Source organism: Anopheles merus, chromosome 2L (assembly GCF_017562075.2).
Source record: "Anopheles merus strain MAF chromosome 2L, AmerM5.1, whole genome shotgun sequence".
NCBI lineage: Eukaryota > Metazoa > Arthropoda > Insecta > Diptera > Culicidae > Anopheles > Anopheles merus.
The window spans coordinates 53,268,237-53,293,726 of NC_054083.1; the positions used below are offsets into that span (position 1 = coordinate 53,268,237).

At 51.1% G+C, this 25,490-nt stretch overlaps 5 protein-coding genes across 8 annotated transcripts in view; 3 read left to right on the forward strand and 2 right to left on the reverse strand.

Annotated features, from left to right (window-relative positions):
* LOC121594750 (neurogenic protein mastermind-like) overlaps window positions 1-1,911 on the forward strand; it is a 33,163-nt gene extending 31,252 nt beyond the window's left edge. The window contains exon 7 of the mRNA XM_041918379.1: window positions 42-1,911. Coding sequence (XP_041774313.1) covers window positions 42-341 — 300 coding nt within the window. The 3' untranslated portion in view covers window positions 342-1,911. The remainder of the gene's footprint in view (window positions 1-41) is intronic.
* The window catches only part of LOC121594746 (CLIP-associating protein), a 155,301-nt gene that overhangs the window by 97,707 nt on the left and 32,104 nt on the right, over window positions 1-25,490 (reverse strand). The gene's annotated exons all lie outside the window — the stretch shown is intronic.
* LOC121594748 lies at window positions 4,343-13,191 on the forward strand. Its single transcript, XM_041918372.1, has 9 exons — window positions 4,343-4,612; window positions 8,078-8,430; window positions 8,538-9,039; window positions 9,114-9,439; window positions 9,587-9,697; window positions 9,756-9,947; window positions 10,022-11,603; window positions 11,675-11,779; window positions 11,845-13,191. Exons 1-9 carry the CDS (start codon window positions 4,496-4,498, stop codon window positions 13,186-13,188), a joined length of 4,632 nt encoding a protein of 1,543 aa, XP_041774306.1. The 5' UTR covers window positions 4,343-4,495; the 3' UTR covers window positions 13,189-13,191.
* On the reverse strand, window positions 13,447-14,939 carry LOC121594769. Its single transcript, XM_041918411.1, has one exon. It carries the CDS (start codon window positions 14,834-14,836, stop codon window positions 14,597-14,599), a length of 240 nt encoding a protein of 79 aa, XP_041774345.1. The 5' UTR covers window positions 14,837-14,939; the 3' UTR covers window positions 13,447-14,596.
* On the forward strand, window positions 13,822-25,410 carry LOC121594745 (laminin subunit gamma-1). Of its 4 annotated transcripts, none has more exons than XM_041918355.1 (10): window positions 13,822-14,146; window positions 17,224-17,482; window positions 18,426-19,302; window positions 20,034-21,422; window positions 21,503-21,700; window positions 22,053-23,469; window positions 23,546-23,795; window positions 23,875-23,961; window positions 24,027-24,327; window positions 24,407-25,410. In XM_041918355.1, exons 2-10 carry the CDS (start codon window positions 17,342-17,344, stop codon window positions 24,616-24,618), a joined length of 4,872 nt encoding a protein of 1,623 aa, XP_041774289.1. In that variant the 5' UTR covers window positions 13,822-14,146; window positions 17,224-17,341; the 3' UTR covers window positions 24,619-25,410. The 4 variants fall into 4 exon arrangements, with proteins under 4 accessions (XP_041774289.1, XP_041774290.1, XP_041774292.1 ...); XM_041918356.1 differs by having other exon boundaries at window positions 17,227-17,482; XM_041918358.1 differs by lacking the exon at window positions 13,822-14,146 and adding an exon at window positions 16,702-17,047.

Genomic DNA, 25,490 nt, shown 5'->3' on the forward strand with positions numbered 1-25,490 from the left:
GTTAAAGCTTTAATGACGCTGACTTTTCCTCTTTTTCGCAGCTCTCATCAACGGCTAAGGTGGCCCGCTGGTTCCACACGCTCCAGTGGACGAACCAAACGCAGTCGCTGTCCCGGCCCGAGTCCGGCTTCGTGTCGGGCGATTCGCGCTCGGAGCGCAACCAGAAGTCGGACGTCGATATGGTGGACCTGCTGGCGAAGGAGCATTCGGCCGGCGCCGGGGTCGACCTGTGCGACGAGTATCTGCTGGTCGAGGGCACCAGCAACCTGTGGAGCAAGCTGAGCGTGAAGAAGCGCAAGAAGCTGCTCGGCCTCAAGCTCGGCAAGGTGACCACCTTCTAGCCCCGGCGCCGCTGGCCACCGCTGGCTGGCGGCGGAGGAGGCGGTGGCCAACGGTGGTGGGGTGTCAGCAGTGGCGGTGGGGGCAGCGAGCTGCCACCGGTGCGGCTGACAACGACCGCCGCCTCACCCTCGGCGAGCGATGCCAGCGATGTGGATGACTAGAGCGCGAGAGCGTGTGTGTGGGTGGGAGTAGCGAGGGGGATGTGTGGCAGACCGTTTCCTTCCGGCCTTAGACTGGGTATGCTAAACCCGCGGAGGAACCACACACACATACCCCCTCACTCCTGCTCATCATGCGAACACACACAGAGACAGACAAACACACTCAAAACCCACGCCATGAAAGCGAGATTTTAGCGCCAGCAAGGAACAAAAAACTCGAAATACATACACACACATACACACAAAACGACCGGGAATTAGGAGAAACGGAACGTTCTGCCGTGGTGCACGAACGATGCTCTGCATTTTCTCCCGCCAAAAGCAACAACCACAGGTTGTCGCCAAACCACGCATTCCTTCCTTCCTTCCGTTTCGCGGCACACTTGGATGGTGTAGTGTAGTGCAAAACGAAGAAACGGTAGCTTATACGATAGAATAGGGTGCGTTTAGGGCAGGGTCGGTAGTGTACGCTACTGCTACGCCATACTACTTGGTAGTCTAAGCCGAAAGATAACCACCAAAACCGGTAATCCTCATTACGAAGCGGGAAGGATGGCGCCCATTAGCAAGAGCAAGCGGCCCAGCTGGGCAACAAGCTATCCACCCATAGATAACTAAACGAGACGCCTAGAGAGCCTGCGTGTAACCGACACGTGTTTAGTGTGTTAAGAGGGGGTAAAGAAGCAGCAGCTTAGTGGCGTAGTGGCCCTCGCGACTCATATCATATCTGTCTGCTGTCCTCTCATATCCGCGTGCCCCCCAACAAGGCACGCGCTAATTATAGAACCTCTCCATTCACGCTTTCGCGTTAGCTGCTGCTGCTGCTGCTGCGTATTTTGCTGTTGCTGCGTACGCGTTCTTCGCCACGCATTAGAGTTACGAGTTGTTGCGCGCTCATCTGTTCATGTTCAGCCTCAACCCCCTTTAAGACTCTCGGACGCCGTCGAGGACGTTCTCTCATATATCTTTAAATTAAAACGTATTTAACGTCACTTCCCGTCAAGACTGAGCTGGACGAACAAAATTGTGTTACTTAGAGCGCTTATAACAGTTGGGGGTCCCATCCCCCGGAACATTCCCTTTTGGTATATTGTAATCTCTATCCTCCCATTCTCCATCTTCCACCGAAGATGATGATCCGTGCTTTTGTTGCGCGAGACAGTTTGGTTTAGATTTTTACATAACTCTTCACGTATCAGAGGCGTGTTTTTTTTCTACATTTTTCTCCCACACAACCGTCATACATCTTAGCTTGTAAGTAGTTTAATTTTCCAAAAACCCTCCCTTTTTTGCCTCTCCAAGACATTCCATTCCCATTCCCAAGCCCACATTTTCGCTTGTAAGCTTCCCGCGAGTGTTCCCGTCCCGCGCTACGTAGCGCGGGAAAGCGGACGGGAGAAAATTTATGGAAAAAAGATAGTAGTGAATAAAAATTATAATATTACACATTTTCCCTGTGAAGACAAAAAAAGCAAACTCCGATTGAACCGTTGTTACTGACACTGGCTGTGGCTGTGGAGCGCGAAGAGCGAGGATCGTTATTATTGCATCCACGCCACAAGGTGAGCCATTTTCTTCTTCTCCTCTTTGCGCTTCCATTCCTGCATTTCCGAGTGAATATATATATATCACCGCAACTCGCATTATCGTCGGATTTTTGCTATATTTTAATGAGCCTCACTAATGGCTTCCTTCGGTCGGTCGGGCACCATTATGATAAGCATGGCCTCCTACTACTGTGTTTCTGCTCCCATTGCTACCCAAAGGTGGAAGTCTCGTGATGCTCGTCTTCGCTTCCCTGGTGTGCTGGGCCCTGTGCTGCAATATTATCATGCTGTGCTGCGACCTGGCATTCTTGAGCAGCCCATCAAGAGTCCAATGTGTCTCTCGTGACATGATTGATGGCCAACATCTTTCCATCAGGGTTTAGACTAAGGGGCAAATGATCTGCCTCTTTTCTCTTTGCCTTGTGTGTTGTTTCTTGTGTTTTGTTTTCTTCTCTCCCTTTTCCAGCATTACTCGAAGCTTTCCGCAGGCGCTGTTGTTCTAGGCAGCGCTACGAAAACCTATTTTCGCTCAACCCAGCCAGCCCCGGGATGGTAAGCACTGCGATGAATGATGACTTTCGGGTGCGGGTGCGTTCGCACACTACATGCAAGCCCCACTTTACCTATCACAAGAGCACACGGTTGGCTTTCGCCTTATTTATAGGTAAGTAATGCGATGTAACAACCGGAAAACCGGCAACGGCGTTAAACGGGCGAAGCGCCAAGCAGCAGACTTTGGCGTTTGAGTTTTGTCCCTTCCAAGGCCGGCACTATACTATCGCTCTTAGGGATTACCGAAGCTGTCGTTCGTGTTTCGCAGCCTTTTGCCGGCACTTTTGCTTTTTTCCTTGGTAAGCCGGAGAGGGGGAAAAAATAGGCGAGAAAGTTAAATCCAATCTATTGTTCACTTTACTCTCCCCTTTTCTTTTCTACTACCATCAGCTGCCGTCAATTGATTTTGCAGTACGTTTCGATAAAGCACAAGAAGCTCCCGTTTATCTTTCACATTCTCTTTTGCCTTTTCTTCTTGCATTTTGCTGTTCATCCGCAACACCTCAATCAATTCATTGTAATCCAATCTGTGCCTGTGTGGAAAAGCCGTTCCGCGAAAAAGCGAGGGAAACTTTGCCTTTGCAGTCACACATCATAAATTTTGCCTGCTGCTGCTTGCGCTGTTACTGTTGTGCGATGAAAAGTGACGCAAAAATTGCACAGCAAGTGGTGGGGGCTGAGGACACCCTGCTGCCATTGAGCGATGAACTCATCCGGACGACTCGGTCTGGTTGAACCGGTTGGTTAGGAAGGCTCACCCAAGGGTCCCATTGCGACGCGCTTTGCCACGCGGAAAAGGATGTGGCCCCCGCTTCACAAGAGGGTAATCTATCAATGTCCTGCAAAACGACTTGATTGGCTGGGATGGCCCTCATGCCCTCGAGCGAAATTAACTGGCCGGCCACTACCATCAGCGCACCACCACCACGGGGGAGCTTTTATCGTGTCTTGCCGGGAGTGGAAAAAGTTGCAAATCCACTCCTACGCTACGCGGCTACTATACACGTTTTCGCACTCCCGCCGCACCGGTTTTCCCCCCAACCCCGTTCGTACCCGGTTTTTGATGGAGACGCCCAGTCATCGTTGTGTGGGGTGCGATGCGGAAGGTATAATTTCAGGCGAAAACTGCTCTACCTTTGCTCCAATCACACACACACACACACCTGTTTGAACCCGACGGTACGACGATCGTGCTTGCCGGTCCCCAGGGAGGGTCCAATTTGTAGTCGCTTTGGATTTCGAGTTTGAAGCCATTTCATTTGACAGCTCGTCAGACTCGTCGTCCCGTCGTCGTCAGGCTCTTTTCCGTCGCCACGCTCAGCCACGCATGCAATTACAGGACAGAGGGGGAGCGCAACGAACAGCAGGTTCCATCACATCGAAGCAACCGGTGGCGGTGACAACACCAACGACGACGACGGGCGGAAAGCATGCTGAGAGTGGAGTGGTTGTTGTAAGCTACCACCACGACGGGTCTTGCACGACGAGGTGTGGTTTGTTGGATGACGATGTGTCCCCGGCTGGTCGGTCGGTTGGAATGGATGGCAGCGAACGCGGGTTGCAGGCACGCGCGCGCTTGCTCACAGGTGCCACCCAGGTCTGATTCAGAGACATGAATTGTAAATATTTATTGTATGAACCCCGGCGGCGTTGAAGCGGTGATGGTGGTCGCCGTTTTCTCCCTCGTTGTTTTTTTTTGCTTTTGCATACGTATGTGTATGTGTTTTGGTAGCCGCAGCAGAGACAGCAACACCTGTATCGGGCAGGCAGGCCCAGCTATCGGTCGTTGCCGAGCGTGGCTTCACTCCGGATTTGAACGTGTGACAGTTAACACAGTGGTGTGCTTTATCGTGCTGCGGAGAGCGCAAGTTTCCGTGCGTGTGACTGTGTGAAATGGGCGACAGCGGTGTACCGAAGCGAACCCGCCGGAAACCATCCGGCATACTGAAGCTGGACAGTGTGCGGCGTCGAGAGTCGTCCGGCAGTTCGCTGCTGCAGCTGGGCGATGAGGTAGCGTTGCGTCGTCATGGAGACGCCTGGTAGCTCACTCGATACAAACTGGCTGCGTACTTGCTCGGAAAATGTACTAAATCGGTGCTGAATCGGGCAGCGCGTGCAAACGTAATCACTACGCAGAAATTAAACAAACACAAAAGCACAAAAGCAAGCGCAGGTGGGGTCACTTTTGTTCGGGAGGGTAGTTTAAACGTTGCGGTCGCTTCTTCTGATTAGCTGATTGGCAAACGGCTGGCAAGGCGTGTGATTCATTGTAGAGATAATTGTTACACCACACCGCACGGAACAACCGTAGCGTGACCGTGAATCATTCACTGTGTTGGTGTGTGTGTGTGAAAAGCTAACATTAGCCATTTGGCCTTTTTGCCAACGAAGCACCTTCGCCACGAGAAGCTGTACAACGCTTCGGAGAAAAGTTGAAAGGCTCGATTGCTTCATGCCATTGTTCGGGGCGCGCGTGGCACAAAACTCGGCTTCATGTTTTCATCACCCAGGAATGTCCGTTTGAATGCCAGTCTGTGCGTCCCTTCAACCCTCTCCGACACCGTTCATTGAACCGTGTAGCTCCTCTTCTCTTCTAAAATGAGCTGTAAGAAACCAGAATAAAAGGAACTTCGCTCCCTGCTCCCTTCTTCACACGGTTCGTGGTAAATTAATTTAGTAGCGTAGTAGAGCAATAAAAACATCCTCCACCGCTTTTGCCACATCGGGGGCCAAACGGGGTCCGGCCAACAGGAAACGGCAGCACAAAAAACAGATCCACACACCACCTTCGATTACTATCAGCACGCGGTGGCAATTTCCACGAAACGCCACAAACACACACACCACAGTAGCAGCAGGTGGTACATCCTTAAATGGGGGAGAAGGCCATCACCGCCTCCCGTATGCCCGCTACTAGCCAGCACCAGCACCGGCCAGTGGGAGAAACAGCAAACGAAAGCACAAAAAAGACCGTGTCCTTTCGTGAGAGAGTGGGCTTAAGAAAGGCACAAGGGAAGAAAAGGGCGTAGGAATAATAAAAACACATACCTACGTCACCGCTTGGAATGTTAAGGGGGGGGGGTGCGAGGGGTTGGATGGTGGTGAACGGGATCGCAGCTTTTGAGTGCGCGGTTTCTTATTGTATTTGCCGAACCCGCCGCCACCGCCGCCGTCCAACCCACGCGCTAGAGCTGAACGCCCTTTTGTACGGCGGACAGGCATCTGGCGCGATCCAGTTGCGATTAATCCTTCCGACGGGACGGTGGTTCCTCATTCAGGCCAGATCCAAAAGGGCTTTATAAAGGGGGACGAAAATCACGCGACCGCTGTGACCGCCTACATTCTGTGCGCTCCGGGTCCGTTCTTTGCTGGTGCTAAGCAATAAGTTATAAGTGAGTGTTGGATGTGCTTCTTGTGCTTCGCTCTTTCAGTGCTTTAGTTGTGGAGTTGTAAATTAAGCGGCTGTGCTGAACTGTGTCTATTGCTAAATGATGTTTAAACGGTGAAGAGGTTTCTTGGAAAAGAGTGGTGCTTGGTGTGTTCCGCGTTCCTATTTAATTACAAGCTCATAAAACGTCAGCATAACAGTGTTTCGAAACTCTTCCATATTAAATTCAATCTTTCAGTGTTGTTTTGAAATAACAAAAAACAAAAATTTACGTTGATAATTATTTTTAAAACAACTATTTCACAACAACTCTCCCACCATACTCTCCCGCGTGTTTCCAGTGATGCCAGTGAAAAATCCCAATTACAAGTTGAATTATTGGAAGCATAATCGTAATTTAGGCTTTTTAATATCAAGCAAGCCATGCGAAAAGTTTCGCTGTAAATTCCAACCCATTGCCGGCAGCAGTTGTCTGTGTAGAGCGACATGCCTTTTCATCGCTAAAAAAGCAGATTGCTACATTGCCTAAAATCAACAGCCGAAAAAAGCACTCCCCATTCCCCCCGCGAACTCAACCCACCTACCACCCACTGAAGAATTCAGTCATTCTACACCCCCTTCCCCCCTCCCATTATTCTACCGTTTTTATGACCTTGTAACCATTACACGCCTTTACACGCCCTCTCAGATAAAACAGACACACGGCACGGCATAAGCGAAAACGGGGGGAAAAAAAACCTGGGAAATTCCAGTTCCGTGTTTCTTTGCTGCATGAATGGAAATGGTCCCCTCGTTCCTCCTAACACACCCGTCTCCACACACACACAGACCACCCGCGAAGCCAAAAAGACACGCTAATGACATTCGCACTGGGCGTCAGCGGGTGGGTGGGTCCGGGCTTTGTTCAGCGAATGGAATCCCATTTTTGGCCACCCTCCCCCCACCCCCTGTCGGGCAGACAAATGAGCAAGCTGTTTCTGGCGTAGGGTGGTGGCACACAAATCGCACAACCGAAACGACTGACACTACACGGTGGGGATGGTCGGTTGGTAGTTTTCTTACCTTCTTCCAGTGCTCCCATTCACCTGAACCACACCGAACACGGAAGGCTTGAAACGTGGTGGATGAAGCATGCGAGGAGCACGAGGATAGCTAATTGATGAAACCTTTCCCTACGCAACGCTAGTGAATCAAGCATCCATTCCACATTGTAGACACGTCCACATCGGCTCCACGTCACGGTTGGGTTGATAGTAGGAGGAAGGAGTCGTTCGCACACAAAATTCCAACCATTTTTTCTCGCATCACAGGCCCGTTCGTTATCACACTGGCGCACACTTGGCCACAGCACACCACCGTCTTTAATTCATTCCATTCTGCCATCACGCATGAACGGTCGTCGTCGGTTCGTGCTAGTGCGGGCAGAGGCAACTTCGTCAGACGACACCGGTCGTGCTGTAACGTAATGAGAACGATTATTAATGGTGCCAGCCATAATCAATTATCGTTCGATGTAACATGCTGCTCGCCCTCGTGTTGTACCCATTGCACACGCTGGTGCGGATCCTTTTTCGTGTCCTTCCAACTCCCTCTACCCTCTCTACCTCACCAGCACCAGGACGGCTCGTTAGCTTCTCTTTTGTTTTAGCTCGTGTCTGCGTTTCACGCGTCCGACAAGAGCGAATGTGGCACTTTAAAATCAACCCTGCTAGTACATGGGTGCGGAATGACGTAGCCGTCGGATATCGATAATCGCACCCAATATAGCGTGTTCGATCGATCCAAGTGCACATTGGACGATTAGTTGCTACAGCGGCAACGTCAAACCGAGTGGTTGCGTTTGCTGTTGACTGTCTGTCTCTCGTTCTCTCTCTCCTTCTCCGTTGTGTTGTTCTATTTATATCAACTCAAAACATCGTTAGGTGAAGTTAATTGAGGTTATTTTTGGTGCGTTTGTGTCGTTTTAATCGCAACATGCACAGCCCGAAGTGTTTACTGTTGTTGTGTTATCCCGAGGAGCAAGTGCCCATCGATTGTAAATCGTCTTCAAACGTGTTCTCCCGTTTTCTCCCTCCACCCCACTCCAGCTCTCACCACCTTCGTCCGTGTCGCCACAACTCTCGGTCACGTGGGCATTCCCGCCCGTCGGCCATTCGCCGAACGATTTGCCCGAGGACGCGGACGCAGATGCCAGTGATTTGAGCACGGAGCAACCGCGCCCGGAAGTCATTAGTGTTCCGCCGTCACACGATGGCGCTAGTGGTACGCTGGTGCATGCCGCCACTGCCGGAAACAATCCACCGACGAAGGTGCCGCCACCGTACGCCGAACCGCCCGAACGTGCCAGGCGCACAGCTGTGAAGGTGCTCGCTACGACGACCGGGCCGACCGGAAGCGTTATGAAATCACCGGACGTCGCTGGGGGCACGTTCTTTGGCGGGTTGGTTGTTGATAACGTCACCTCAAGGTGCTAACTTGACATATCTTAATCGTGCATCTTTTCCGTTTTTTTCTGTGGTGGTTTTTCGCTGCTCCACTCCCCAAAAGTGACTCGGGCTCCGGTGCTGTGCGTGGCGAATCGGAGGACGATGAGGACTATTCCGCCAGTATTAATGCGATCATACAGCGGAAAGCAAGTGTTAAGAAAAAGCGCGGAGGATACAAAGGAGCACACCATCGACGAACGTCCAGCCCGGCCAGCCAGATGATGGGACTCGGCGGATCGGAGCAGTTGGGTCCGGATGGGCGCCGTCGCTCGAGCGTCTACACTACCAGCTCGGGCGAGACGGGCATTACGCTGCCCGGGGACGACCATTCGATTGGGCGCGATGAGTCGGCCGGTCGGCAGGACAAGCTGTTCGACACGATTCGACTGCACAAGGAGGTGCTGCAGACGGTCAAACTGCAGCCGATTAGCATGAAGCGCAAGTTGCGCCTCGTACAGCAAGCGAAGAGCTACATCACGCGCCACGAAGGGGCCCTGCAGGAACACTTTACCTCACGTACGGCACGTAGTCTGCTGGCACAGTTTAACATTTTCCTCACGACGGTAAGTTGTGCGCAATAGCTCTTGTCGCACCCCAAAAAAACAAAGGTTCATTTACATTCATCTCACCTCGACAGAAATGGCAACAGCTACTGCGAGAGCTGGCCAATTTGGCCACCTATCTAATACCGTGGGAATCGCGCATCAAGGAAATTGAGTCCCACTTCGGATCGGTCGTAGCGTCCTACTTCACCTTTCTCCGCTGGCTGTTCTCGGTGAACATTGTTATCTCGGTACTGCTCGTAGTGTTCATCATGGTGCCGGAGGAAATTTACGTCGATCCGGAGAAGGCTAAATGCGACATACGGAAGACAATGTCCAAGCAGGAGCTTGCACTGACGCGTAACTTTAGCACGATTTGGGAGTTTGAGGGTCATCTCAAGTACTCGCCCTTGTTTTACGGGTAAGGTGAAAAAAAGCCTGAGAGAAACCGGTTGTCACTGCGCTCTCCTCGCAAGCCGAAGTTCATTTCGGTCAACGAAAAAGAGACTTCAATACTGCCGTACGAAAGGAACCTTTCTTCACTTTGCTTTTGCGTTCCTTTTTCCAGTTACTATTCCACCTTTTCGGGAGCGATTGCGTGGGGTTACAATCTTCCGTTGGCTTACTTCTTCACTGGATTGGTAGTTTACATCTACAGCTTTGTGGCGACGTTGAAAAAGTACGTACCGTGTTATTATATCTGTTTCACAATCGCTCACGCATCGCTTTCGTTCCAGGATGGCAGAAAACTCACGAATGTCAAAGTTGTCCTCCAAAGACGATGAGTACGTGTTTTCTTGGAAGCTGTTCACTGGGTGGGACTACATGATCGGCCATATGGAAACGGCACAGAATCGGATGGCTTCCATCATACTGGGCTTTAAGGAGGCGCTGCTCGAGGAAGCCGAGAAGAAAAAGGACACACGAAAGTGAGTGAACAGCGCCTACGTTTCCATGGTGATATCTTCTAATGAATCCATCTTTTTGTATGTGCTTTCCCCAGCTGGAAGATCATTCTGCTGAGAATACTGGTGAACTTTCTCATACTCGGTCTGCTAGTGATCTCCGCGTACGAGGTCATTCTGGTTGTGAAACGCTCGATGGACATCAAAGAGTCCGACTCCTGGTGGAGACGGAACGAAATCACCGTCGTCATGTCGCTCATCTCGTTCTTTTTCCCGATGATCTTTGAAGCGCTCGGTATCATCGAGTACTATCATCCACGAAAGCAGCTGCGCATACAGCTAGCCCGCATCATGGTGCTGAATATGCTGAACCTTTACTCGCTTATCTTCGCTCTGTTCGACAAGATTGCGCACATGACGGGAGAGTTGCGACGGATGAAGCCAACCAACTTTACATCTTCGGCTTCTTCGTGCTTTTTACCCGAGGCGGGCGCTAGATGGGACGTTTCTGGTGTCCCCGTTGAGATGGTACAGTCCGAGCGATCGATGTTGTTGGACATGGTGGCGGACTTTAATCGGAGTGGAGTTGGACCAGCTACGGTGTTGGCTAATGGGAGTAGCTGTTTTCGAGTTCCGTTCAACTGTTCGGAAGTGACCAGTACGGCAACACTGTTAACTACACTCTTGTTGACGAGTTTATCCACGACAACAAACATGCCGGAGCAATTCAGCCCGACTACGGCACTGTCAACGAGTGAGTTCCCGTCAACCAGCTTCAATCCGACCACCACACTGAGAGAATATCGGTCGCCTTACGAAGGGTACGATTACGACGAGGAAGATATGGACTATTATTTGGAGTATCGAGCCCGACTGCTTCCGAACGATAAGCTGGAAGGTGTTCCTATCAACAAACGTGAGGCTGTGTATGATTTCGAAGAGCACAACGATACTGCCATCTCGGTGAATGAGACCAGCAGCATGGATAATCTTACAACTGTTCAAAGTACAGCGGCACCTACCGTCAGTACGGAAGACTTCCAAACGATGACGTACACGGAGCTGCACAGCTATGTCACGGGAAGATATGACGACTTTTTAGCAAACTATTACTACTATTCGGAAGCAGACGATGAGTCAGAGCAGACTGAAAGCGACGACGATGAAGAAGAAGAATATCGTATAAATCAATTTATTACATCAGAAGAAGTCAGTGCCTTTCAGACTCCCTCAACTACTGAAGGACAAAAGTTGGAGTCAACGACGGAACTCTTTCAAACTACATTGTCTAGCGTGGATGAGTCTACGGAGGGACAGTCCGGTATAGAATCTTCATCGCACAAGCACGTTGAGATAGAGCAGACAACAGAATTTCAAGAGAGAGCATACTCTACCAGCGATGTAACAACACAGTTTTATGGTGTTGAGGAAGATAGCCTTCCAACCACAACAGAAGGATCGACAGATCGTAAGGAATCGTTACAACCTGAGAGCAGCAGTGAGGGAGACTTTCTATCAACTACTGAATCTCCAAACACGTGTTATCGTTGGGTATGTGTTCCGGAAAACTTACACCCTCCCGATGGGCAGGAAAGCAAGTATCGAAACGCAGACATCCGCTCACTTTGCTGGGAGACGATGTTTGGACAAGAGTTGGCAAAGCTTACCGTTATGGATTTGGTGAGTATGCGAGTAATGAGAAACGTAAGCTTGAAGGGAAATAATAATTCAACACTCTTTCCCCTTTACAGCTGGTAACGATTGTGTCGACATTGATATTGGATTTTCTAAGAGCACTCTTCGTGAGGTACATGAACAGTTGCTGGTGCTGGGATTTGGAGAAAAAGTTTCCCAAAGTATGTGCTTTGGTTGAAATGTTCAAGCTTCAAATTGATCATTTAATCTCTTCTTCTCCTTCTAGTACGGTGATTTCAAGATAGCAGAAAATATCTTACATCTCGTGAACAACCAGGGCATGGTATGGATGGGCATGTTTTTCTCACCTGGGCTAGCCGTGCTGAATATAGCGAAGCTGGTCATCATACTGTATCTACGCTCATGGACCGTTCTCACCTGCAACGTTCCCCACGAGGTGGTCTTTCGAGCATCACGCTCCAACAACTTTTACTTCGCTCTGCTGCTAACCATGCTGTTCCTTTGCGTACTTCCCGTGAGCTATGCGATCGTGTTTCTGGAACCATCGTGGCACTGTGGCCCATTCTCAAACTCGAACCGCATCTATCATCTGCTCACGAACGCAACCGAGCAGATCATACCGGAGATGATTACCAAGTACATCGTATCGCCAGCTGCCGTAATTCCGTTGCTCGTTCTGCTCATTCTGATTATCTATTATCTGATCTCGCTTACCGGATCGTTGCGCGAAGCGAACCAAGATCTCAAGCTACAGCTACGCAAGGAGCGTACTGAAGAGCGTAGGAAAATGTTTAAAATAGCCTCCAGCACTCAGCAACAGACACCGGGCACTGGAATGGCCGGCATTAATGGGCTTTCAAGTTCATGGCACAAAGTGCTGGATTCTACGCAACTGCGTCTTCAGTCGACAACGGACAATGCAACCGATTCCGAGAATTCCAGCTCCAAACGCAAGGAGCTGCTGCAGCGCATGATGAAGAAAGCTCTCCAGAAAGAAAACTCGCTCACTACCGAGCTGGAATCTACTGCTGCTGCTGCTGCTGCTGCTGCTGGTGGAGGACTGCAAAGTTTAACCGCCGAGTCTCCGTTGCCCATATCGCCACCCGTTATTGGTACGATAAATGAAAAGAATCGATCATCGATCCAAGTGAAACCAAAACCCAAGGACCCGAAGGATGCCAGCGGCTCGGATGTGTTTCGTTTCGATCGAGGTGCCGTAGAGCATATGAACCGTCAAACGGAGGGAACAGTACCGACAGCAGTGCCCACAACAGCAGGCACTGAAGGTGATGGTGGCCGGAAAAAGTTCGAACGGACTCGTCCATCAACGGCGGAACGGTTCCGTATGGCGGCACAGGCTGAGCGACGTCGAATGCAGGGCAAGCTAGCACCGGCTGAGAAGATGGCGGACAAAACGGCCGATTGGATCGAACAGATTCCAGTGATAACGATCAGCAAAACGTCGAGCGATGAGTGCATCATCGATTCTGATCTGGAGGATCCGAACGATCCTGCCGCAAAACCGACGGAACCAAGTCCGAAGGAGCTAACCGTCGAGCGTCGGCAGGATCGTACGATATTAAAAGCAAAATCGTCTAACGCATGCTAAGGGTTATGCGTCGCATTTAGAATCATTTATCTACCTTAACTCGTACAACGTGTGTATGTGAAACAACAAAAGCATCCGTGTGATCATTCATCATTGTGCACCACTTTTTGATGTGTATTTATTACGGTTACTCTTGTATTAGGTAATGGAAAGGTTTATTAGATGTCGTTAAGCAATTTTCAAATCTTGAATGCATAATATATTGGATGTTGAACGTTTTTAACCAGTTTATGATAAAACAAAATCGTCGAACAAATATCGTTTGCTTTTTTTTCTTTAATCCGAAAGTATTACCTTTAAGGTAAACCAATGTTTCTTTGGGAATTTAAACAAAAATCAGATGTTTTGCTGTGATTTTGTAACCCTTTAGGCAGTTGATCTGATTCAATTGAACACACATCTGTCAATGTGCCAAAACTGTTACTTGGGTATCCGCCGGTACGTCCAACACCAAAGCTGATTATCCATTGGAGAGCGAAACTGTAATTTCCATACGCAAGGAATAATTTCGTATTGCTAAAAAACAGCCCCTTGATACGAATTATTTCATTATTTTGTTTCTGCATACATCTGCATATGCGTTCACCGTCGACAAGCGAAAAAAAACGAAACTTCAAAACACAACAAAATTCAAAATTTAACTGTCACGATCACGAGCGCCGTGTAAAGACAGCTTAAGTTCGAAGATCCCTTGATACATCTTTCTCGCTCTCGCTCTCTTTCTTTCACTCTCTCCCTTGCTCCTCCAATGTGTACATGCGCATGTGGGTGTATGGGTGTGCGCGTGAATCTAAGCAGATGCAGCATCTTGAGGTGTGTGTTTTTTGGATGGCTCTAGCATTAGCAATCCACCACAGCGCATAAAACATTGTGGTCGTCGCTCTCCTGTCGTGCCGTGCCGTGCATCAGCTCCCGATGTCGTGTCTGGCATCAGCGGGATCGTGACTGAAGTTCGAAGGTGAAAAACTGTGTCCACTGTTGTGTGTGCAGTGATTTTGTGATTTATTTAGTGATTCTGCTGCCGGGTTCTTTTAATGCAAGCGCTGAAAACTTCCTTGCCTTCCGCCCCCTGGTGCAGCATTAGCAGCATGTGTTGAAAGCAACATATTTTCCGTACGCCTGTGAACGTGTGCCTCTCTGTGTGTGTCTATGTGTATGTGTGTGTTTGTGTTCGACAGTGCATGTTTTTTCTTCTTTCTGTGTCGTCTCCTTCGCTGTTCGCCCTTTAGTGCAGTGTATGCATTTTTGATGTTTTCGTTGAATGCCGTCCCCCGATTTCACACGCGCTCGCAGCACCATACAGCACACATTCATCACATATACACACAGGCACACACACACAAGCCACAAGGGTTGGAAAGATTACGGGGTGCGCGTCTGGGAAAGGAATTTTACTACGCCAACTTCCTTAGTGGTGATCGGACTGCAGCTGCTTCCGCTTCGATTCGGCCCATTTTTCCTTGTTAGCGGGCACGTTGGCCAGCGAGTGGAGCTTGTAGAACAGGGGCAGCGACAGTCCGAACGAGATGAAGTAGAACCGCCAGATCCATTGATTCTTGTAGTAGTGCTTGTACGGGAACTGGGCTATCTTCTGCGTGTAGGTGTAGGGATATTTCACCGTACGGCTAACGGATTGTTCTTCCGACATGTTGGCAAATACACCCCCCCGAGTACTTGACGACGATAAACGAAATGGATTGGATGTTCTGAACAACGACTGAGACTGGAATGGCTGCTGGATCAAAGCTGTGGCATTGTTGTTGCCGCTTCAGAGCCTACTTAGTGCCAAACTAGTGACAAAGTAGCTCAAAAACGAGTTTGCTATTGACCAAAGGGGGCTACAGTGAATGCGAATCGAATGAACTACAAGCTACACTTTACATACGAGCGGGCGGGCGATATGAAAGATCAGCAAAAAAGTATTAGCAACCCCTCCATATGTGCGTGTGTGTGTGTGTGTGTGTGCGCCCTGCTAGCGAACGAAGTTAATCGAAAGTGAAATTACCCGACCCGAAGAAGACGAACCAGAACTTCTGTGTGTGTTGCATGTGGTCGGGCGGCGTGAGAAGTGTTGTTCCGGTATGTCTTGATTTCTGTGTGGCGGTTATCAATGGGCAATAACAGATAAGCGCCCCGCGCTCAAGTGTGTCTAGTGTGTGTTTACTTTACCCAGCTGTGGTGTAATTGTGATGCTCCCCCCCCCCACCGCTACCCCGCTCCCCACCGTTGAAGATGGAAGAATGAATGAAGAAAACTGTATGCTAGTATATACACCATATTCTAAATCTGGACGCAGATTTCGCTCCAAAGTGCCTAGGAATGCGCGTGAATGCTATCGCAAGCGTTGTAGTTGTGTGTGAGCTGTGTCTTCCCATGTTGAAGCATAAGCATAACTTACAGATCAAGCAGAGTGAAACACTGTTTGGGAGCACATTTCCTTGGAAAGAAGCATATTTTAGTCCCACAATAAGAGCAAGAGAGAGAGAGAGAGAGAGAGAGAGAGAGAGAGAGAGAGAGAGAGAGAGAGAGAGAGAGAGAGAGAGAGAGTGAGCGAAAGGAGAATCTGGTTGCTGTGCAACATTGGTTAGCATAAGTGGAAAACGCACAGTCCGGTATGGGGAGGCCACATTACGAATACACACGCAACAGCAAATGCCGTCTACTTGGATGCCCTTTGTCGGTATGTGTAGGGCGCACTTCTTCCAGAAAATCCGATGCCCTCCGAGATGAAAAGTTGAAACGTTAAGAGGGAGGCCTACAAAGCCAACAACACATCTGCAATCCCTCGCTTCACCCAAAAAAAAAAGTGCAGTAAATGCCATACACTTCATGATTGCGATCATCTTTTTATCAAGTCGGATGACGCGATCTGAAAAATAAATATTTAACAGCAAGATACTGAACCGAAATATCAACAACAGCAGCAGTGGCCGTTCCGTTCCGTGCACTGTATGATGATTGCACGCTCTGTACCTTCCCCCTGCTTCGCTTCGCGTGAAGAACAAAGTTGCTGCCAGCTCCCTCCCCATGCCTAATGTGTCGCGGGGCGGTTCGCATAAAACAACAGACACAGGCGCTGGCCAGGCCATCGATGATGTGTGTCGAGTGATGAAGTCATTCTTTATTTTTCCATACTCCTAGCAGATGTAAAACTATTCCGAATTTTACTCTACTACACCCAACCCAACCGCGGCCGAGCGCGCGTAATGTTTACAATTCACTCCTCCCCGTCCCTCCTTCACAGACACAATGCGATCGATGATCGTGCTCAGTGATCAGTTTCAGCGACCGAATGCGCTATCGGTTCATGCCGGATACCACCAACTCACCCCCTCTCCCTCTAGTATCGGTAGAAAAATCAACATTTGCTGCAGCAAGCACGGTGGAAGAGATGGCACCAGTGTGTGTTTATCTTGACGGTCTGTGGGTGAGAGAATGTGGAGGATTTTGTACGGATTTCTGTACAAGAAATCTGTCGGGATTGCGGCGAGTTGCGATGAAGATCATCTTGCTGGGAGTAGAATTTGCTTACTTACAATTTCAGCCTACTACGATTTTCATCAGCAGACACGATTCTTGGTACATTCTCTGTTCCGCTCTCTCTCTCGCTTGTTATCTCTCAAGACTCGAGAGGGAGTTCAAGACTCTCATTTCTTCCTCTCTAACCTCCGACACGGTTCGTTCTTATTCCATCGCCCGTCTTCATTGGGCAACATCTGGCTAGCCGTGGCAGTGGTGTATGGGAAGCTGGGCGCCCGTTGTTTTACCATTTGCCGATAAGCCGTGTTAGAGTTCGGGCTGTAAGAACCATGCGCACCAGCATCAGCGGTCGAGGTTGCTCGAGTTCTGGTGCTGCTGAGTGAGTGAGCACACACACACACGGAGAAGAGTTTTGCAATTTCTCCGTTTCCCGGATGCGGAAGTGTTGTCCCACCGCGTGTGCTGGTTGCGAAATTAGAAATAAGTGCTCAACGTGAAAAGTGAGAGATCGCAACGAACGAAACTAACGTGCAATTTCATATTCTTCCCTATTAGTAGTGTGCGGACAGTGCTAAAGCGTGGATAAGTGCTAGGGGTACGCCCAAGTGGGGTGGCGTACAGAGTGAAAAGTTTTGCCCCGCTTCCGCTTCCAAGATTACCAAAGGTGCCAAAGATGACGCTAAGAGTGAGAGCCCGTTTGGCGGCTCTGACAGCGGCAACGGTGTTGCTGCTAGTATTAACGACGACCAGTGCTAATGAGAACACACACTATCTGCCACCGCTGGAATGTGTCGATCCTTACGGCCGACCACAGGTAAGCCAAAGATGCTGAAGCCGAAAAGCTCTGTAACTAATTCAAGATGTCGTCATGACGTCAACTCGAACCCCGAAAAAGTAGCCTGGTCATTGATAGTGGTGGCACTACAGATCGCGCCAAAGAAACTAGGTTAAAGTTCATCACCAAAGGGGGAGTCGATGTCAACGAAAAAGGGAAGCGATTTGATAATACGTGCGCGGCTTATCACCCCAACAGCACAGCCCTAATTCTTTCCAGCTCAAGAAACTCTTTTCAAGACAGCCCGAAGGCATGCTCAGAACATCGACACGATCGTGATCACTGGATTAGCACCGCTCACCTCACAGAAACTGCGACTTGAAACTGCGAAATTCATGGCCATCTGCAAGATCTCTCAGATTCATTGGCCCTGCTACCGCTCCGACTCTTAAATGATGCACATTTTTCAATTAGCAACAATTGTTTCGGTCGCAGCACAATTAGCAACGCTCCGACTTACGCGGTAAACCGAAAACGGGAAACGGAAGCCACGGGACACCAACATGGGGATTGGAATAGTTGTACCACCACCAGTTGGTACAATGTTGATAATGTCCGCCCCACGGTCTTCGGGTGCGCCTGAGGGGGGGGAAGTCCGTTCCAGCCGTCAAGTCGTGCGGCAATTGGAATCGCTCCGGAAGCGTCTTTATCAGCTATTTTAAACCGTTCTTCTTCTTGGCTGCTGCTGTCGCTGCTGCTGCTGCTGCGGCCGTGATAAGAACAACAATCACGAACCTCTAGAAATGTGGGCCCCCCCAACACTCGATGCTGGGTGGGAAAGTGGTGTTTGCTTGTTGTAAGACGTTGATGGGGACCGTTGGAGTGAAGCACCGATTAAATTACTACTTTTCGTGCACATGTCCGTGGCTTACCTCATGCACTAATACACTCTCTTCCATTGTCGTGCTTGATTCCTTTGTAGCGCTGTATTCCGGAGTTTGAGAATGCGGCCTACCAGCTGCAGGTGGAAGCGACCAACACGTGCGGCGACGAAACCGATACGGACTTTTGCGTCCAGACGGGCTACTCCAACCGGAAGAGCTGTGACGTGTGCCATGCCGGGCAGCATTCGCCCCAATTCCTTACCGACTTCCACGACCCGAACAACCCGACCTGGTGGCAGTCGGAAACCATGTTCGAGGGCGTCCAGTACCCGAACCAGGTGAACCTAACGCTGGGTCTCGGCAAATCCTTCGACATCACGTACATCCGCATCGTGTTCCACTCGCCGCGGCCGGAATCGTTCGCGATCTACAAGCGCGTCACGCCGAACGGGCCCTGGATCCCGTACCAGTACTACAGTGCGACCTGCCGCGACACGTACGGTCTGCCCGATTCGCTGTCCGTGATGAACGGTGAGGATGAGTCGCGTGCGCTCTGCACGAGCGAGTACAGTGACATCTCGCCGCTGCGCGATGGTAACATTGCGTTCTCGTCGCTCGAGGGACGCCCGTCCGCCATCAACTTCGATCACCATCTGGAGCTGCAGCAGTGGGTGACGGCGACCGACATTCGGATCACGCTGGACCGTCTGAACACGTTCGGCGACGAGGTGTTTGGCGACGCGCAGGTGCTCAAGTCGTACTTCTACGCGATCGCGGATATTGCGGTCGGGGCGCGCTGCAAGTGCAATGGTCACGCGAGCGAATGTACCACCAGCACCGCACTGGACGGGCAGCGGACGCGCGTCTGCAAGTGTATGCACTTCACCGACGGACCGGACTGTGATCGCTGTCTGCCGTTCTACAACGACGCACCGTGGGGCCGTGCGACGTCCAAAAATGTGCACGAATGCAAACGTAAGTACTCTGCATCATCAAACACTCCCCCCTCATCCGGGGACCCGTTCGTTAACTACCGTTAGAGGGACAGACAGAGTGGCCAGAGGCACCCGAAAGTGAAGGGCCACAACGACGACGACGACGACGATTTCCGATTTCTGCCATATCGGCGCGATCGGACGGGGGGGTTGTTACAGGTTTTTGCGCGATCTTCTCCCGTGCGCGAATGTCGAAATGCGCAAAAAGGGACCAGTTTCCTTCTATGGCCAGCACATATCACGCAAGACGCAGCCTGACAGCGGTGCGTTCGTCACTTGTCGTCGGGCTTTGATTCCATTCCTTCGGGAACTGGTCCGTGGTGATCTTCCACATTGCTATCCTTCTAGGGCACCATCACCGCCAGCGAGTGTGTTTCGCACGAATGTAGCCGCATTCGCAATCGGTAGAAGCAACCATTTGGTTGCAACTTCAGTGTAAATCCCTACCTTTGGTGCGTGTGTGTGCTATGAAACGGTCCAATGTGTATCTGCTGGTTCTGCTGCTCCTGTTACTGCTGCTAGCCAGTGGAACCGAACCATTTGCATTCTACACGTACCGTGATCGGAAAAGTTCTGCCAACTCCCGTGCCCGATACTTTGTCGACTGTGAGGAACCTCGTCCAGTAGATTCTGTCTGTCCGTCCTAGTGATCACGCTTTAACCCCACATGCGTTTTCTTTCTCTCCTCCCCGCTCCACTCAATCACTCCAGCCTGCAACTGTAACGGATACTCGACGAAATGCTTCTTCGATCGCCATCTGTACAATCTGACCGGGCACGGTGGCCACTGCATCGACTGTGGTGCGAACCGGGACGGGCCGAACTGTGAGCGGTGCAAGGAAAACTTCTTCATGCGCGAAGACGGCTACTGCATCAACTGTGGCTGCGATCCGGTCGGTTCGCGGTCGCTGCAGTGCAATGCGGAGGGCCGCTGCCAGTGCAAGCCGGGCGTGACGGGCGAGAAGTGTGACCGGTGCGACAGCAACTACTTCAACTTTGGACCGCACGGTTGCCAGCCGTGCAACTGTGACGAGCGCGGCTCGCTCGACAACACCCCGTCCTGCGACCCGGTGACGGGCGTGTGCTCGTGCAAGGAAAATGTGGAGGGCCGCCACTGTCGCGAGTGCCGCCTCGGGTACTTCAATCTGGACGCGGAGAACAAGTTCGGCTGCACGCCGTGCTTCTGCTACGGGCATACGCTCGAGTGTACGAGCGCCAGCGGGTACTCGATCGTGTCGACGACATCGAACTTCAACAAGCACAAGGAAAAGTGGACCGCCATTTCGGACACGGGCGTGCCGGTGGACGTGAAGTACAACTCGCACAGCCAATCGATCGGCGTGGGAGCGAACGGCCATCGGACGGTGTACTTCCTGGCGCCGGACCGCTTCCTGGGCGATCAGCGTGCCTCGTACAACAGGCTGTTCAAGTTCCGGCTGCAGCTCGTCGGGCAGCCGCGCGTTGAAGTAAGCCCGTACGATGTGGTGCTGCAGGGTGGCAACAGTAGCATCTCGTTGCCCATCTTCGCCCAGAACCAGCGCATGCCGAGCGAGGAATCGCACGAGTTTGCGTTCCGGCTGCACGAAAATCCGGAGTACACCTGGCATCCGTCCAACTCGGGCCGTGGATTCATGTCGATTCTTAGCAACCTGACGGCGGTCAAGATCCGAGCGATCTACGGTGACCATGGGGAGGCCATACTGGATGACGTTGAGCTGCAGACGGCGCACCGTGGTGCGGCTGGACGGCAGGCAACGTGGATCGAGCAGTGTACCTGTCCGGAAGGGTATTTGGGCCAGTTCTGCGAGTCGTGTGCTCCAGGCTATCGGCACAATCCGGCCCGTGGCGGACCGTTCATGCCGTGCGTACCGTGCGACTGTAACAAGCATGCGGAAATTTGTGACTCCGAAACGGGACGCTGCATCTGTCAGCACAATACGGCCGGCGATACGTGCGATCAGTGCGCGAAGGGTTACTATGGCAATGCGCTCGGAGGCACGCCGTACGACTGTAAGCGATGCCCCTGCCCGAACAATGGTGCCTGTATGCAGATGGCGGGTGATACGGTGATTTGTCTGGAGTGTCCAGTTGGTTACTTCGGTAAGTACAGAGATGAGATAAGGAACACACCCACACACAGATGCACTAATGATGCACTATTTGTACGTACGCTTTCACAGGACCTCGTTGCGAGCTGTGCTCGGATGGATACTACGGCGATCCGACCGGTGTGTACGGTTCGGTGCGAATGTGCCAACCCTGCGACTGCAACGGCAATGTCGACCCGAACGCTGTCGGCAACTGCAACCGCACGACTGGCGAATGTCTCAAGTGTATACACAACACGGCCGGACCGCACTGTGACCAGTGTTTGCCAGGTAAGCAGCGTCGGCAGTGAAATCATCGGGGTTTATCGTGGAACGCACCTGTCTTCCATTGTACCGTGGCATTGAACCGTTGTAATCAATGTCCGATGTGCGGCGTGATAAGATAGGGTGTGATTCGTCATTTGTACGATTGTTACACATTTTCGCCAGAAAGCGACAACACGACCCATTAGACATGCGTAACAGCTGGAAGTGTTGGTATGTTCTGTGGGTGTTGGCGTTAGTCGGTGTTCTTTCGCAAGAGCAGCGGCTAGAGTGTAATAATGGTACTCAAAAAAAAAAACCTATTGATAGTATGTCATCTTTAACTCTCACTAATCTGTGCTTTTCTATCGTTTTGTAGGCCACTTTGGAGACCCACTGGCAGAGCCGCATGGAAGCTGCGAAGAGTGTAGCTGCTACCCGCGAGGCACGGAGCAAACGGAGAAGGGCATCTCGATCTGTGACGCCATCAACGGCAACTGCCACTGCAAACCGAACGTGATCGGGCGTACTTGCAATGAGTGCAAGAACGGCTACTGGAACATCGTGTCCGGCAATGGGTGCGAAAGCTGCAACTGCGACCCGATCGGTAGCTACAATGCGTCCTGCGATACCTACTCGGGCGATTGCTTCTGCAAGCCGGGCGTAGTGGGCAAGAAGTGTGACAAGTGTGCTCCGGCGTACTACGGCTTCTCGGAGGACGGATGCCATGCGTGCGATTGTGATCCGAGCGGCTCCAAGGGTTCGCAGTGTAACCAGTACGGTCAGTGCCCGTGTAACGATAACGTCGAGGGACGACGATGCGATCGTTGCAAGGAGAACAAGTACGATCGCCACCAGGGCTGTTTGGACTGTCCGGCTTGTTACAATCTGGTGCAGGATGCGGCAAACGATCATCGGGCCAAGTTGGCCGAGTTGAACCAGATCCTGCAGGACATTCAATCGAAACCGATTGTCATCGATGACAGCGAGTTTGCGGGCAAGCTGCACGCAGTGCAGGAGAAGATCGACATTCTGGTGGAGGACGCAAAGAGTGGTTCGGGTGGTGGTGAAAAAACGTTGAACGAAATTCTGCGCGAACTCGAGGCCCGTCTGCAGGAGGTTCAGAAGCTGCTGGACAATGCGGACCAGTCGCAGGAGGTGACAAACCACAAGATCAGCAAGGGTGGCTACAATGCAACGTTGGCGAATGGCAAGATTCAGGACGCTCGCCGGCAGCTGGACAATGCGATCGAGCTGCTGCAAACGGAGGGTAATACGGCGCTGGCTCGCGCAAAGGACATCTCGGGCCATCTGGGCAATCAGACGAACCAGATCAGTGGTATTTCCCGTGAGGCGCGCCAGTACGCGGACCGGTTCAAGGCGGAAGCGGACGCGAACATGAAGCAAGCGCAGGAAGCGCACAAGAAGGCATCGGAAGCGTTGAAGAAGGCAAACGACGCGTTCAATCAGCAGGCCAACATTACCAAGGAGCTGGACACGAGCATATCGAGCGAGATTGCACAGGCGCGCGAGAAGCTGAACACGGTCTCGAAGCTGACCGAGCAGGCGCTGACCCGGGCACGGGAGGTGAACGACGAAGCGCTGACCCTGTTCGCGGCGGTAAATCGTACCGCACCGCCCAACATCGATATCGATAAGATCAAGAAGGAGGCGAACCAGTACAACCGGGAAGCGGACCGCATTGCTGAGGATCTTGCCAATAAGATGCGCGATCACGCTCAGCTGCTCGAAAACGTCGGAACCAACATTGAGCTGGCGGAGACATTACTTGATAGGTTAGTAAACTGAAGGGAGGGGTGTTATTGCATTCAATAATTTTAACATTTAATTTTTGGAAATTCTTTCGCACAGAGCTTCGTTACAGAAGGAAGATGCAGTCGATGCACTGAAGCAGTTGAAGTACGCCAAGGAGCAGGCAGAAAAGGCCGTCGCGGAGGGAGATGGTACGCTGCAGAAGGCAAACTATACCTACCAAACGCTGGCCGGATTCAAGAACCAGGTCGAAGAGTCTTCCCGACGTGCCGAGGAAGCGCTTAATCTAGTTCCGAACATTGAGCGGCAGATCGTCAACTCACGGGATCTTCTTCAGCGCGCAGAAGAGGTATTGTACAACAGGAGGAGCTTGAGTCATGTTTTGAAAAGCCAATGCCTACTAACATTCATCTCTTTACTCTTTTAAGGCACTGTACGCAGCGAGCCGAAACGCGGAGGATGCACGCAAGAATGCACAAACAGCCCAGGACAAGTACGCTGAGGAAGCATCGAAGGTAAAAACGGGAATGCTTGCTTGCTGGTTCATCCTCATTTAACAGTCAACATACTTTTGCTACAGCTTGCTGAAAACATCAAGAAGCGTGCCAATGCTACGAAGAACACTGCTCGCGATCTACACCACGAAGCGGACCAGCTGAACGGACGGCTCGCTAAGACGGACAACCGACTGGAGGAGCGCGAAGCCCAGATTCGCAAGGATCTGAATCTCACGAACGAGGCAAAGGAAAAGGTTGGCCAGGCACAGCTTAACTCGAATGAGGCCAAATCGCAGGTGGACAAAGCGATGCGAGAAGTCAGCCTGATCATGTCCGAGCTGGCGAATCTGCGTGAGATCGATGTCAACAGTTTGGACGACTTGGGTAAGTACTATGACAACTGTCTGGGAATATATAGATACAAATGTCGCTAATCAATCATGTCATCTCTAAACCCCCATAGAACGTCGTCTGAGTGCTGCCGAGAAGGAACTGGAAGATGCCCAGCTGACCAAGCGGCTCAGCAGTCTGGTGGAAGCGAAAAACATCCAGAACCAGAACATCCGCAGCTATCAGAAGGAGCTGGCCGATCTGCGGCTCGAGGTCGCTAACATCGAGCTAATAGCGAATTCACTGCCACCGGGATGCTTTAAGCGCACGCATCTGGAACCGTAAGCAGCAGCAGCAGTAGCAGTAGTAGATAGTAGATAGTAGTAGCAGCGCAGTAGGAGATCCGACGATCCGATGCAGACGTTTGAGTTTTTATATGCTAGGGAAACGCTTCCCGCCGCGATCCAAGCCGCGGCACCAATACGAAATCACGCACCCCGAGTGCGTGCTTACAAAACAATGACAAAATGTGCCACAACAAACCAGCAACGAAAACAAACACCTACTAAACTACTAATTGCCCCCGTGCAAACAACCCGTCTTCATTACCTTTTAATGCGATAGTTTGTAAGCGAGTAATATTTAAACGCGTTGAATCCATCAATCGTCTACGACTAACCTCTCCCCCCGCCCCCTAGACACTCTTCCAACTAGCCAAAACTGCCCCAAACGCCCGCCTCCACACGGACCGGCATAAATAAGCTGGAATGTGTTGGTGATGGCGCTTCCGCTTCAAGCAGATTCAATGATATACTGGTGCTACTACACAGAAGATATCCAGTGACTTAATTAGGGACGACTTTTCTCTTCATAATTTGTGTAGGCGTGTGAGCGTGTGTAAGTGTGCGTGTGTGTGTGCGTGTGTATGTGTGTCCTTTTCCAGGTGCTATCCGTTCGTTCGGGCACTTTGTTTGCCATAGATCCAGTTTTCAATGTGACTCACCCTTAGCTGTCCTTTTCTACTTTCCACACACCATACTACTACCGCCCCAATCAGCTTAAGCGTGCCGCAGAAGATAACGATTCAATAAGGCAAGTTAATAAACGTACTACAAAAAAAAAAAAAACCCCAATGAACCAATGGCCGTGCGTACCTGCGTTTTAAATGTGTGTGGAGAAGGGCTCGCTTCGATAGAAGCCACCAGGCATCAGCCACA